The sequence below is a fragment of the Elephantulus edwardii genome, unplaced genomic scaffold (genome assembly GCF_000299155.1).
Source record: "Elephantulus edwardii isolate Elephantulus edwardi_28Jun2011 unplaced genomic scaffold, EleEdw1.0 scaffold00027, whole genome shotgun sequence".
Lineage (NCBI taxonomy): Eukaryota > Metazoa > Chordata > Mammalia > Macroscelidea > Macroscelididae > Elephantulus > Elephantulus edwardii.
In genome coordinates this window covers 16,767,965-16,779,834 of record NW_006399777.1, presented here as the reverse complement: position 1 = coordinate 16,779,834, position 11,870 = coordinate 16,767,965, and the positions used below count along the sequence as shown (strand labels likewise).

General features: G+C 40.8%; 1 protein-coding gene across 3 annotated transcripts in view; it reads left to right on the top strand.

Moving 5' to 3' along the window:
* The first annotated feature begins 8,106 nt into the window (after positions 1 to 8,106).
* CEP63 (centrosomal protein 63kDa) overlaps positions 8,107 to 11,870 on the top strand; it is a 45,260-nt gene continuing 41,496 nt past the window's right edge. For 2 of the 3 annotated variants that reach the window (XM_006883373.1, XM_006883372.1), the window contains exons 1-2: positions 8,107 to 8,168; positions 9,766 to 9,943. In XM_006883373.1, coding sequence (XP_006883435.1) covers positions 8,125 to 8,168; positions 9,766 to 9,943 — 222 coding nt within the window. In that variant the 5' untranslated portion in view covers positions 8,107 to 8,124. The remainder of the gene's footprint in view (positions 8,169 to 9,765; positions 9,944 to 11,870) is intronic. The other variant, XM_006883371.1, reaches the window with a different exon arrangement.

The window sequence follows — 11,870 nt, the reverse complement described above, 5'->3', positions numbered from 1 at the left end:
ATGTGATTTACAGTTCTTGTTAGGCACCTTTTTTTTAAAAAAATTATTAATTTCAATGGAGATTTACAGAGACTTTGGATTTCCATTCATTCATTGTTGCACTTTTCTCCCCTCCCAACCCTCCACCCTAGTACACTACCCTTTTGGAAAAGTAAGAGAAAAACTCTTTTATTGTTTTACAATCCCTCCCCCCAGGTCCTCTCCATTATACAGCCTTCATTCTGGACTCCTGTCCTGACAAAAATCCCTAATAATTTTCCCTCTTAAACAGTTTTCCTCATCTGTTTCAGTGCGTATACATTATTGAGCCCATCCTTCTCAGTCTCCCCCCAACCCCAAGGTCAGTCCTGCTTTTCAACAGTGGTTAGGCACCCTTAAGTTAGCTACAGCTCATAGTGACCCTATGAACAACAAACCTGAACCTTGTCGTGTCCTGCACCAACCTGACCATCTCTGATATGCTCAAGCCAGGTACACTGTCAGTCTATTTTGTTTGGGGAGGAGGTGTCTTCCTCTTTTTCTCTGACCCTCCACGTTTCACGGCGTGATGTCCTTTTCCAATAACTCGCCCCTCCTATGTAAGACAAAGTTTGACCACTCTTGCTTCTAAGGGCCACTCTGGTTACACCTCCTCTGAGACAGACTTGTTTGTCCTTTGGCAGTTCATGACATACTCAGTACTCTTCTCCAACACCACAGCTCAGAAGCATCAATTCTTCTGTCATACTTAGAGTCATAGAAAGTAATCCAAAAGACCATGGCTTAGATCAAGTGCATTTTCACTTGAAACTGACATCATTGCTCTCTAGCCCTTTGGAAAAGCCTTTGACAACACATTTTCCTAATGCAACACATCTTTTGATTTCTTGGCTGTTATTGGTACAGTGGGTGTTGATTGTGGATCTAAGTAAACATTGGATCAATGAGAATGTCAGTCTTTACTCTGTCTTTTATGATTTTGCCTGTTGATTCAGAGGTGAGGATTTTTGTTTCCTTCATGTTAAGATGTAATCTTGAAATGTTGAAGGTAGTGGTCTTTGATTTCCTGCAGCAAGTGTTTTAAGTTTTCTTCAGATAAGGAAGGTTTTATCATCTGCATTAAAGGAGGTAATAATGTGCTGCTTATCCCTTATTGTAAATGCCTTTGCTTTCACTCAACTTATTATGTGTCTGTTGTCTGTTTGGAGCTCTGGTGGCCTAGCGGTAAGAAGATGCACTGCCATTCCAAAGGCAGGTGGTTCAAATCCACCCCCTACTCCATGGGAGAAGGATGGGCAGTCTACTCCTGTGCTATTTATTGCCTCTGAAAACCCACTGGAGGGCCAGCTATGAGTTGATTCAGACTCGATGACACACAACAATAATAATAATAATTATCTGTTTGCTGATTTTTTCCTCTCCTCTCTCTCCCCTCCCATCCCTGATAACCATCAAAAAAGATTTCTTACTGTGTGACATCCTTTCTTTAGCCTTTTGTAATAATTGTCATACAGTATTTGTCTTCTTGTGATTGACTTTCACAAGTGTAAAGTCCTCCAGATTTCTCCATACCGTGTGTCTGGCTTTTGAATTCAAGGTTTGAAGAACAACTCAGCCATGGATGGACTTAGGCTCCTGCAGTATCAGTAGGTCCAAAGAGTCTGGATTCTTTAATCTCCTTATGGTTTTGATATGCTTTTCCCAAACTGTAATGACATTGCTCAACTTTTAATGTGCTTTTGGTCATTTATTCTTTGGTGAAATGTCACCCCAAGTGCTTTAAGGCTTTTAAAAATTGAGTTGTTTGCCTTTTTGTTGACTTGGAGCATTTTGTATATTTTGTTTATTAAACCCACTTCAGGTCTGTGGTTTCCAAATGTTGTTGTTGGTAGGTGCCATTGAGTCACCTGTGACTCATCATGACCCTGTGTACAACAGCTCTGAACCCTGCCCTATCCTGAGCCAGTCTCACTAACTCTGACACACTTAATTCCATCACTCCAGTTATTGTGTCAAATACTCTCTCTTAATTTGTAGGTTGGTCGTTCATTACCTGGTAAACTCTTGATACACAATTTTTGTTTTGCTTTAGTTTTGATCAAGTCTAACTGATCTTGTGTTTTTTGATATTAGAGTCGTGAATCCGTGGTCAAAAAAACTAGGTTTTATAACCATTGCTCTTGTCTTGTTCTAAGAGTTTTACAATTTTAGCTCTTACACTGAGGTCTGTGTTTTTTTTTTAAATAATTTAGTTCACTATGGTGTGGGGTGTGTGTGTGTGTGTGTGTGTTTGTGTGTGCACATGCGCACGCATGTGTGTGATGATCTAGTTGTCCCAGTAACATTTACTGAAGATACTTTCCCCATTAAATGTGTCACTTATTAAAAAAAAAAATCAATTGATCATAGATGTACAAGTTTATTTCTGGATTCCCAATTCTATTCCATTGGTCTCTGTACCAGAAAGAATTGGTGAATGCTAAAAATTCTAGGAAGTATCATATAAACATAAGCTAATGGTAATAAAGGAAGAGGTTCGAGCTATGCAAAGGCATTGACAAAAAAATGAGGCCCCAAGAATTGATGAGATATGAATTGACATGTTTTGTCTAACAGTTACAACCTTGGATTAGTTAACCAGACTATGGCAGAAAATTTGGAGGACAGCTGCCTGACTGACTAGAAGAGACCCATGTTTTTCCCCATTCCTAAGAAACGTGACCCCCAAAAATGTGAAAATTATCAAACAATTATCGTTACTATCTCATGCAAACAAAATATTGCTGAAAATCATCCAAACATGGCGAAACTCCACAGGGAACTACTAGAAATTCAGGGTAATTTTAGAAGAGGTTGCAACACCAGAGATATCCTTGCTGATGTCGGAGGGATCCTGGCTGAAAGCAGAGACCACAAGAAGAATGTGTTCTATTGAGTATGCAAAGGCATTTGACTGTGTGGATCAAAACAAACTATGGCTATCATTGAGAGAATGGAAATCCCAGTACATTTAATTGCGCTCATATGAAATCTATACCTAAACCAAAAAGCTGATGTCTGAGTGGAGCAAGGGAACACTACATGGTTTAAAATCTGTAAGAGTGTGGGCTAGTGATGTAGCCTCTCCATACCTATTCAGTCTGTGTGCTGTGCAAATCGTTTGTGAAGATGGACTGTTTGAAGAGGCATGTGGCATCAAGATTGCAGGAAGACTCATCAAGAACCTGCATTATGCAGATGACACAGCCTTGCTTGCTGAAAATTAGGAGGAATTGAAATTCTTGCTGCAGAAGGTCAAGCTCTATGACCTTCTATATGGATTACTTCTCAACATCAGGAAGACAAGAATCCTACCTCTGGGCCAATAGGCAATGCCATTATAGTTGGAGAAAGGAATGGAAGGTGCTTGCATCAACAATGCATCAACAGCATTCAGGAGATGTATTGCATTGAGCACATCTGCTGTCAGGGATCTCAACAAAATACTGAAAAGCAATGAATTATGGTCTTGGTCCCTCCAAGGAATAGCCTCTTCTAGAAACATGCCCAAAGTATGCGAAAGTATATTGCCTCCAGTATGGATTGCATCCCAACATCAAGAAGACACAAATTCTTACCACTGGACTAGTAGGCAACATCATGATAGATGAGAAAAGATTGAAGCTGTCAACTATTTCATGTGTCTTGAATCCTCAGTCAACATCCTCGGTACCAGCAGTCAGGAAATTAGGAGCCGTAGTGCACTGGGAAAGCTTGCAGTCAGGGACTTCTCTGAATTATTGAGGAACAATGATGTCAGTTTGAGGACTAAGGTGCATCTGATTCAGTCCATGGTCTTTTTAGTCACTTGCTATACAGGCTGCTCCTTGGAGGCAAGGAGCTTCTGAAGCTTTGTCTGACTTATTTTGGACATGTTGCAAGGAGGGACCAATTCTTGGAGAGGGACGTCATGCTTGGTAGGGTGGAGGGACGGCGCAGGAGAGAAAGACCTTCTATGAGGTGGATTGATTCAGTGACTGGGTTAATGGGGGTAGGTGTATCGGAGACAGTGAGATTAGCACAGGGTAGAGCAGAGTTTAGGACTGTTATACATAGGGCCGCTCTGAGTTGGCGGTAACTCGACAGCACATAACAGCAGCAACATGCATCTGAGAGCTGGATAATTAATAAGGATGACAGAAGAATTAATGCCTTTGAACTGTGATTTTAGAGACGGATGTTGAACGTCCCATGGTCTGTCAAAAGAATAAGAGATATGACTTGGAGAAAGAGCAGCCAGAGTGCTCCTTGGAGACAAAGATGATAAAGCTTCCTTTCACATACTTGGGACATGTTGCTAGGGGAGGCTATTCCTTGGAGAGAGACCAGCACCATAATTCTTCATTACATTGTTAGTACTATTATTTTCAAATTAGGCATGTCACTACAGTGTATTTCTTTTCCTTTCATTGCGATTTGAGTGAAATTTTACAAATCATACTGGCTTCATTAAAAACACACTGTTTTATAACATTGCTTAGCATTAATGTCATTAATTACATGATCTGTCAAACCCTTTTCACGAGACTTGGGGACTGGAGTCTCCCCTCCACCCTGGAAGTTAGCTGGCTAACTGGCGGGATGGCTGGCATCTCGATGGTGGCTTGACTTGGTGGCATTCAAGGCAAGGGAAGTTTCTGGGGTCCTTTTCGCTGTGTGTTAGTGTTCTTTTTACCCTTAAAAAGTGGGTGAGCGGCCCAGAGCCTTAGACTAAGGGGAAGTAAGGGCAGAGCCTGTGGAGTTTGCTCCAGGGGGTATCTTAAAATCCGTTAGGGCCCTTGGGCCTGTCTTTAATTGTTTTTTGATGAAACATTCTTCAAAGTCATATAGTCCTATCCTGTCCACTTGCTGTACAGAGAGGAAACTCGTGGTTTCTGTGAAGCAGAACACTGTGACACTGACATGTCAGATGTGAGAAAGGTTACCAATGGTGGACAGTGTTTGGTGGATCTCCCCGATTAAAACAAGCTTGGAAGCAGGAGTGGCATCCACTTCCAAAACAGCTCGCCTCTGGAAACCCTGTGACCCTGGAGAAAGGATGAAAGCTATACAAGTATTCAGGTCTTTCATTCATATGGTCACTACGAGTCGTATACAACTCGATGGCACTTAACAACATCAACAACATCAAACAAACCCTTATTGTGTGTTGCCTTTCCCTTCACCAAAATTAATATATATTATCTATCTATCTATTTATTTTTATACCTGTCTACCTCCCTTTCCACCCCTGGTAAAAATCCTGGAAAACCTGGCGGTGCATTTCTCTGTACGTGCTGCAGCTCTTGTTTTTAGAATGTATACCTAGTTGTGGGATTGCTAGATCAAATGACATTTCTGTTTACAACTTTTAAAGGAAGCACCAAACTGCTAGTTACACTATTTTACAATCTCACCAGCCAGTGTGGGAGTGTTCATCTTCCAGCCCCTTGCCAGCATTTGTTGTTTGCTGTCCTGTTGAGTTGATACCCCATTGTTGTTTTTATTTATATCTTATAAAGATAAGCCATTGCCAGATATTGTCTGTAGTGTACTATTGGAGAAATATTTTGATACACATAAAACTTTCATTTTTCAGAGGACAATTCTGTATGGTGTTTCTTCTGCTGATTTTACGTTTTCAGTTACATTTGATAGTCTTATTTATTCCATAGATTAGGGCTCCTATGTTTGTCCCATTTTTTTTTTCTTCTGTGGTCTTTTAAAATTCTAGGTTTTATGTGTAGGTCTTTGATCTATAGACTTTGTTTTTTTAAAATTTCATTTGTATGAGGAATGAGTCTTGTTTCTCGTTTCTGAAACTAGGTGCTCCATTTTTCCAGCACCGTTTATGGACGTAGGAACTCTGGTGGCTTTGTGGTAATTAATTTCACTGTTAGTGCACAGGTATATGGTTCCAGTCTACCAGCTGCTTCATGGGAGAAAGAACTCTCTGCTCCTGAGTGATTTACTGCCTCTGAAAACATGCTGGAGGGTCAGTTATGGGTTGGTTCCGACTTGATGGTTCACAACATGGAGGAGATTCTGTGTTTTCTTCACTTGATGGATTTCATTTCTTTGTCAACGATCACTTGTTCTGTAGGTAAATGAGTTTATTTCTGGGTTCTCTGTTGTATTCTATTGATTAATTATCTATGATGGAAAGGTGGTGGTGTTTTTTTAAAGCTCTGACATTTCTCTTCAGTTTGCCATTCTTAGCCCATAAAATTATTTGATTCAGAATGATCAGAATTCATTTCAGCTTACTAATGCTTAAGATCTTTATGCATTCCATTTAGTTTTTTACACTTCCCTGTTTTCCTAGATTCATACTTTGCACATTCCGTTTCTCAGTTATTAATAGTGGTTTGCAGGTGTTTCTCCTCGTTTTGAATTGTGACGCAACAGCAAGTGAAGGCCCTTCACTGTAAAAGCTTTACTTCCTCCATGTCCATTCAGGTAGACTCTGAGGAGAGCGAGTGTCCTTACTAGTATTTTGAGTGTCTTTGTAAAAGGGTACCCCTGCCTGGGAACGACCAAACCTGGCCTCTAACTCACATGGGGGACCTGTCCTCATCAACAACACCCACCACACAAACCACATTTTCGCCGGGGCAGACCTGGCTTCATGCTCCTGCACTAATTTCCATCAGTACTGATGCCAGCCGTAGCTCCCAGGGTTTTCCTGCCTCTGCTGCTGGGTCTGCGGAGCTGTTGCAGTGGCCACACAGAGCTCATGACACTGTTCTTACACTCACGGGGTTTGTTGGAAAAGCACAATGTCTCTTCACATGTTGTCTCCTCCTGGTCACATGGCTTGTCTGAGGTGTGTGCGGCAGGCCCCACTGAGTAAGCTTTGACCTGCAGTGACCCTGTGTACAGCACAACCACGAGCTTCCCAGTCCTGCGCCCTCCTCTCCGTTTCCACTGTGCTTAGCGGATTGTTACCATCTCTGTGAGCCTCTCAGAGCTCTTCTTCACTGACCCTCTGTTTTTCTCCAAATATGTTACCTTTCCCCAAAAACTGCCCTCTCCTAACAACGTGCCCAGATGAGGATTGTATGTGGAAGCTTAATTGCCAGTGTGGTGGCATCGTATTTGTGAAAGAACATCTTCAAGATCTCCAGCTGCTTCAAATGCACCTCTAGAAAAGGAGGGGCAATCTCCTCCGGTGCCATTTGGATCCAGTTTGATGGTACACAACAATAAAAAGAAAACAAAACCCCAAAAAACCCACGCAATGACAAACAAACAAAAGTCCCCAAAAAACCGAGATCTCCTTGAACGGGAGGGTCCAAGAGTCCCACCAGGAGCGGGAGGTGCTGCAGGCAGCTTCCCAGACACTTTAAGAGTGGGTAGAATCTGCAGGGACAAACCAGGATTCCACCTCAGGACATTTTGTTGTTGTTTTTTAAAAAAATTTTATTAATATTTACATTGTAATTTATATAGTTTTTCACTTATAATTTGTTCATGTGCAGCATGGGTTACTTTTAACCTTACAATTAATTGTCTCTTAAAAAACCTAAATAAAGCGGATTACACATTTCCTCTTTGACTAGGTGTTAAGTGCCATTGGGTCAGAACCAACTCATAGCTGACCCTCCGGCGGATTTTCAGAGGCAGTAAATCACCAGAGAGAAGATGGCCCATCTTTACCTTGTGGAGCAGCTGTTGGATTAGAACCGCATGCGTTCGAGTTGGCAGTGCAGCTCCTTAACCACGTGGCCACCAAACCTCCCTGTTTGACTAGTATGACTCCCAGTTAGGTGCTTTCATTTTTATAAGTGTCCCTGTTAGGGTCCCTCTGCTCTACAGCTTCCACTTACACCCCTGCCCTGCCCTTGCATTAGGAACTAGCTGTCAGTCATGTGTTTGACTGGGGACGCTGCAGTATTAGCAGTCCAGTAATTTAAGTTGTTTTATATTTGAGTCTGAAATATATTGTGTTTCAGTCTTCCTTGAAGTGCTACATCTTAAGAAGCGCTCCTCTTTCTCATTGTTTTCATGCTTTCATTCACATTCTTAAATTGTCAGATGTTTGAAATGAAAATTATCCCCCCCCCTTGACTGTGGTGTGCTTTTTGTTGTTTTTTTTCCAGTTGCCACAATAAAGGAGAATTGGTGATGGAGGCATTGTTGGAGGGGATGCAGAGTCGGGGACATGGTGGGTAAGTCTCCTTTTTGACCCCAAGCTTTGCACCGCAGTGTAAGAAGCATGTCCAAGCTATGCCTCTGATTAGAATGTGCTTTGTTACTTTGTTTTGATTTTTTTTTTAAAGGAGCAAACCCCACTTTATTAATTGTCCACTGTGGCAGAACTCAAGGAAACAATAAATTCAATCTTTCTGTTATTCTCTGCTCTCTGCCAGGGTCCAGCTGATGACAGAGATGACACACCTGATTTCAATTCCTCTTGGGACTATGACTGGAATTTGAGTTCCATGTTGGTGTCTTGATCCAGCTGGTTCTCTTGAGAAGGATTTTCTTTGTAGAACATTTTTTTTTTAATAAAGTTCTTTATTTTATACTGGTTTACTCACAAAGTTCATACACATTGTTTTTCACACCAGATCTTTTCCATTTCCTTTACCCTTCCCTCCCTTTTTCCCATCAAATTGAGTGACCCTATTGATTATCCCCTTGCCCATCCTCCCAGCCCAAATGTCCAACCGCAATTGAATGGATTGAGAAATAGTGGTAAATTCACACGGTGGAATCCTGCACATGGTGCAGGAGCAATGATTTTGTAAATTACTACCTAACTTGGGAGGATCTGGAGAGCATTATGTTAAGTGAACTCAGTCCCATAAGGACAAATACTGTATAAAACTATTATTGTAGAAATAGAAGGAAAACTAGTAAAACGTGCATGAGAATCTGACGGGGGCTGGGTGAGTAGAATGTGCTTTGAATATAAAAGTTTTTTCAGGCTCATTGTTGAACACAGAACTGATTCATATTCTCTGTGTGGCCAGCAGCCCTTTTGGGGTATTTGCCTCCTCCCCTCAGAAATGTGAACTTGGGTACTTGCCTTAATCCAACCTTGCACTCTCTAGTCTGAAAAAGGAAAAATACAGACTTTTTTTCTGACTCAAAGTCTCAAGTGCTGGCGCCTTTTATTTGAAAAAGTAATTCAACCTTGCTAGTTAACAGGTTGCTGTGTCCGTGGCTAGGAGTCTCTGACTCCAGTACATCTATGAAGTTCCTCTCTGTTTCAGAGTCCCTCTATACTATGAACCTGCAGTATTATCTAGCATCTTCAGAAACTTGGAAGGATCTGAGTATCTTTCCAATAAAATAGACTGTACTAAATTTGTAATAATAAGGTAGGAGAAATAGTTTACATAAATTGGCTCATGAATACATTTTTGAAAATAGATCTTAAAAGCACTATTCGTACTTTGCTAGCTTTTTATTTTGGCTAGCTGAAAACATGCCTTGAAGCTTCTCAACAAATAATACTAAAGAGTTAGTTACCAGTTGTGAAAGTTGAACCCCACAAGCCAGCCTTAAAACGCTATTGGCCAAATGGCTTGTCTGCGGATTGACTGCCTGGAAAGATGAAATAGCCTTTGGCGTAGGTAATTGTCTTCATAGGAGTAGAGAAAGCAAAAAGGTGAGCAGTCCCATCCGTTCTTTGCTGCCAGCAGTTTCCCTGTTGACGTTCCACGTGAGGTCCATGTGCATCTTCATGTTTTGCATGTGAAGGATGAGAGGCCACGTGGCCGTGTGTCCTGCGTTGTTAATGGGCTGTGTTTCCCGTAGGGGATTTTTGACATCCTGTGAAGCAGAACTGCAGGAGCTCATGAAGCAGATCGACATAATGGTGGCCCATAAAAAATCTGAATGGGAAGGTCAGACACATGCCCTGGAGGCTTGCTTGGACATCCGTGAACAGGAACTTAAGGCTCTTAGGAATCAGTTGGATATGAAGCACAAAGAGGTAAAGCCATTGCCTTTCTTTATCTTTCTGATATTTTGACTTTCTTTTATCTTCAGTGTGACTCTCTGGTGGCCCGTAGGTAAGGAGCTGCGCTACCAGCTCAGACAGGTGGTTTAAATCCACCAGCTGTTCTGTGGGAGAGAGATGGGTAGTCTTCTCCCATCTAATTGCTAGCCTCTGAAAACCTGCTGGAGGGTCAGCTGTGAGTCCATCCCAACCCCACAGCAACAAGTTAGTTTTATATTAACAGGGAACTCTGGTGGTGTCATCTGTAAGAACTTGCCTCTCTGGCTCTTGGAGAAGGATGGGTGGTCTCCCGTGTGACTTACAGCCTCCCACAAACTGCTGGTAGATCCAGCTATGAGTTGGTTCTGATTCAATGATAATGAGAGGGTTTTTAATATTAAGCATATTTTTTTAGTATTTTTTTCAGGAAAGTGATTCACTTAGCAAGAAAATTTCTGTGTTGTCTTTTATAATTCACACATTTATTTTCTGTCTTAACTTTAATACTTTTGAATGAATGTTTTTAAATCATACTGATTTTCATTCAGTTACTCATAAATATTTTGTTTTACAGCACTAATTATATTAATCAAGGCAATTAAATAAATGCAAATCAAAATAATGAGACTATCTCCTTACCCCAGTGACAATATCCAAGTTCAACAGGTTATTTATTGAACAGCAAATGTTGGCGAGGATGTGGAGAGATTGGAACTCTCATGCGCTGCAGTAGAAATGTGAAATGGAGCAACCACTCTGGAAGGCAATCTAGCACTTTCTCAGTTAGAAATACCCTGTGATCTGGCTGTCCCAGTGGAGTATTGCACGGCATTGAAAAACAAGGAAAACCTCGTGAAACACTACACAACATGGATGTGTCCAGAAGACATTATGCAGAATGAAAGAACTCCGTCACAAAAGGACAGATATTGTGGAAGATAAATTTAATAAAAAATAGCAAGATAGTAGGTAGAAGAAGGGTGGACAGGGAGAACAGGAAAAGAGTGCAGAGATAATTCCTGTACTGGAAATGAGTAGATGATCAGATGTATATCCCAGTCAACAGTCTGGAACAGGACATACTGCTGATTAATTGAAAATTGAGGGGGTGGGAAAGAGGAAAACTTAATAAAAAGAAGATGAATAAAGGGAATAGCAGTATACATTCAGGGTTGGCTTAGACATTGCAGAAAGTTAATTGCATCAACTAATTATTAAAACCAAAGAGATTAGGAAACTTTCACTCACAAAAAATATTTTTTTTAAAAAATAAAGTTTATCATTGGTTTTGTGTATATGCTTTTAATCACTTTGAGGAATTTACCTTTTATTGAGAGTTTTATAAATAAATACTGAATTTTGTCAGATGCCTTTTCTGTATCAATTGAGATGGTTATGTTGTTTTCCTTTGTTTTATTGATGTGATTGATTGTACCAGTTGTTTTTCTAATTTTGATTCATCTTTGCTTATCTGAATTCCACTTGACTATGATGAAAGATTTTTTTATGTGATGTTAGAATTTGTTGGCTGGGATTTTGGTGAGAATTTTTGCATCTGTGTTTTAGGAGGGATATTGGTCTGTCATTTTCTCTTTGAATTGTGTCTGTGCTTGGTTTTGGTATGAGGGTTACTCTTGTGTCATAGACTGAGTTCAGGAGTGTTCCATCTTCATCTGTATTCTGAAATAGAGTAGAATTGGTGTCACGTTGTATCTGAATGTTTGGTAGAATTCCCCTGGGAGGCTCTCTGGGCTAGGCATTATTTTGGTTCATAATGTTTTTGCGACCTGTTCAATCTCTCCTTTTGTGAGGAGTCTGTACAGATTTTCTGGATGTGTTAATTTAGGTCAGCTCAGCTCATTGCCGTTTGAGTCAGATATGACTCATAGCTGATCCTCCAGTCGATCTTCAGAGACTCCAA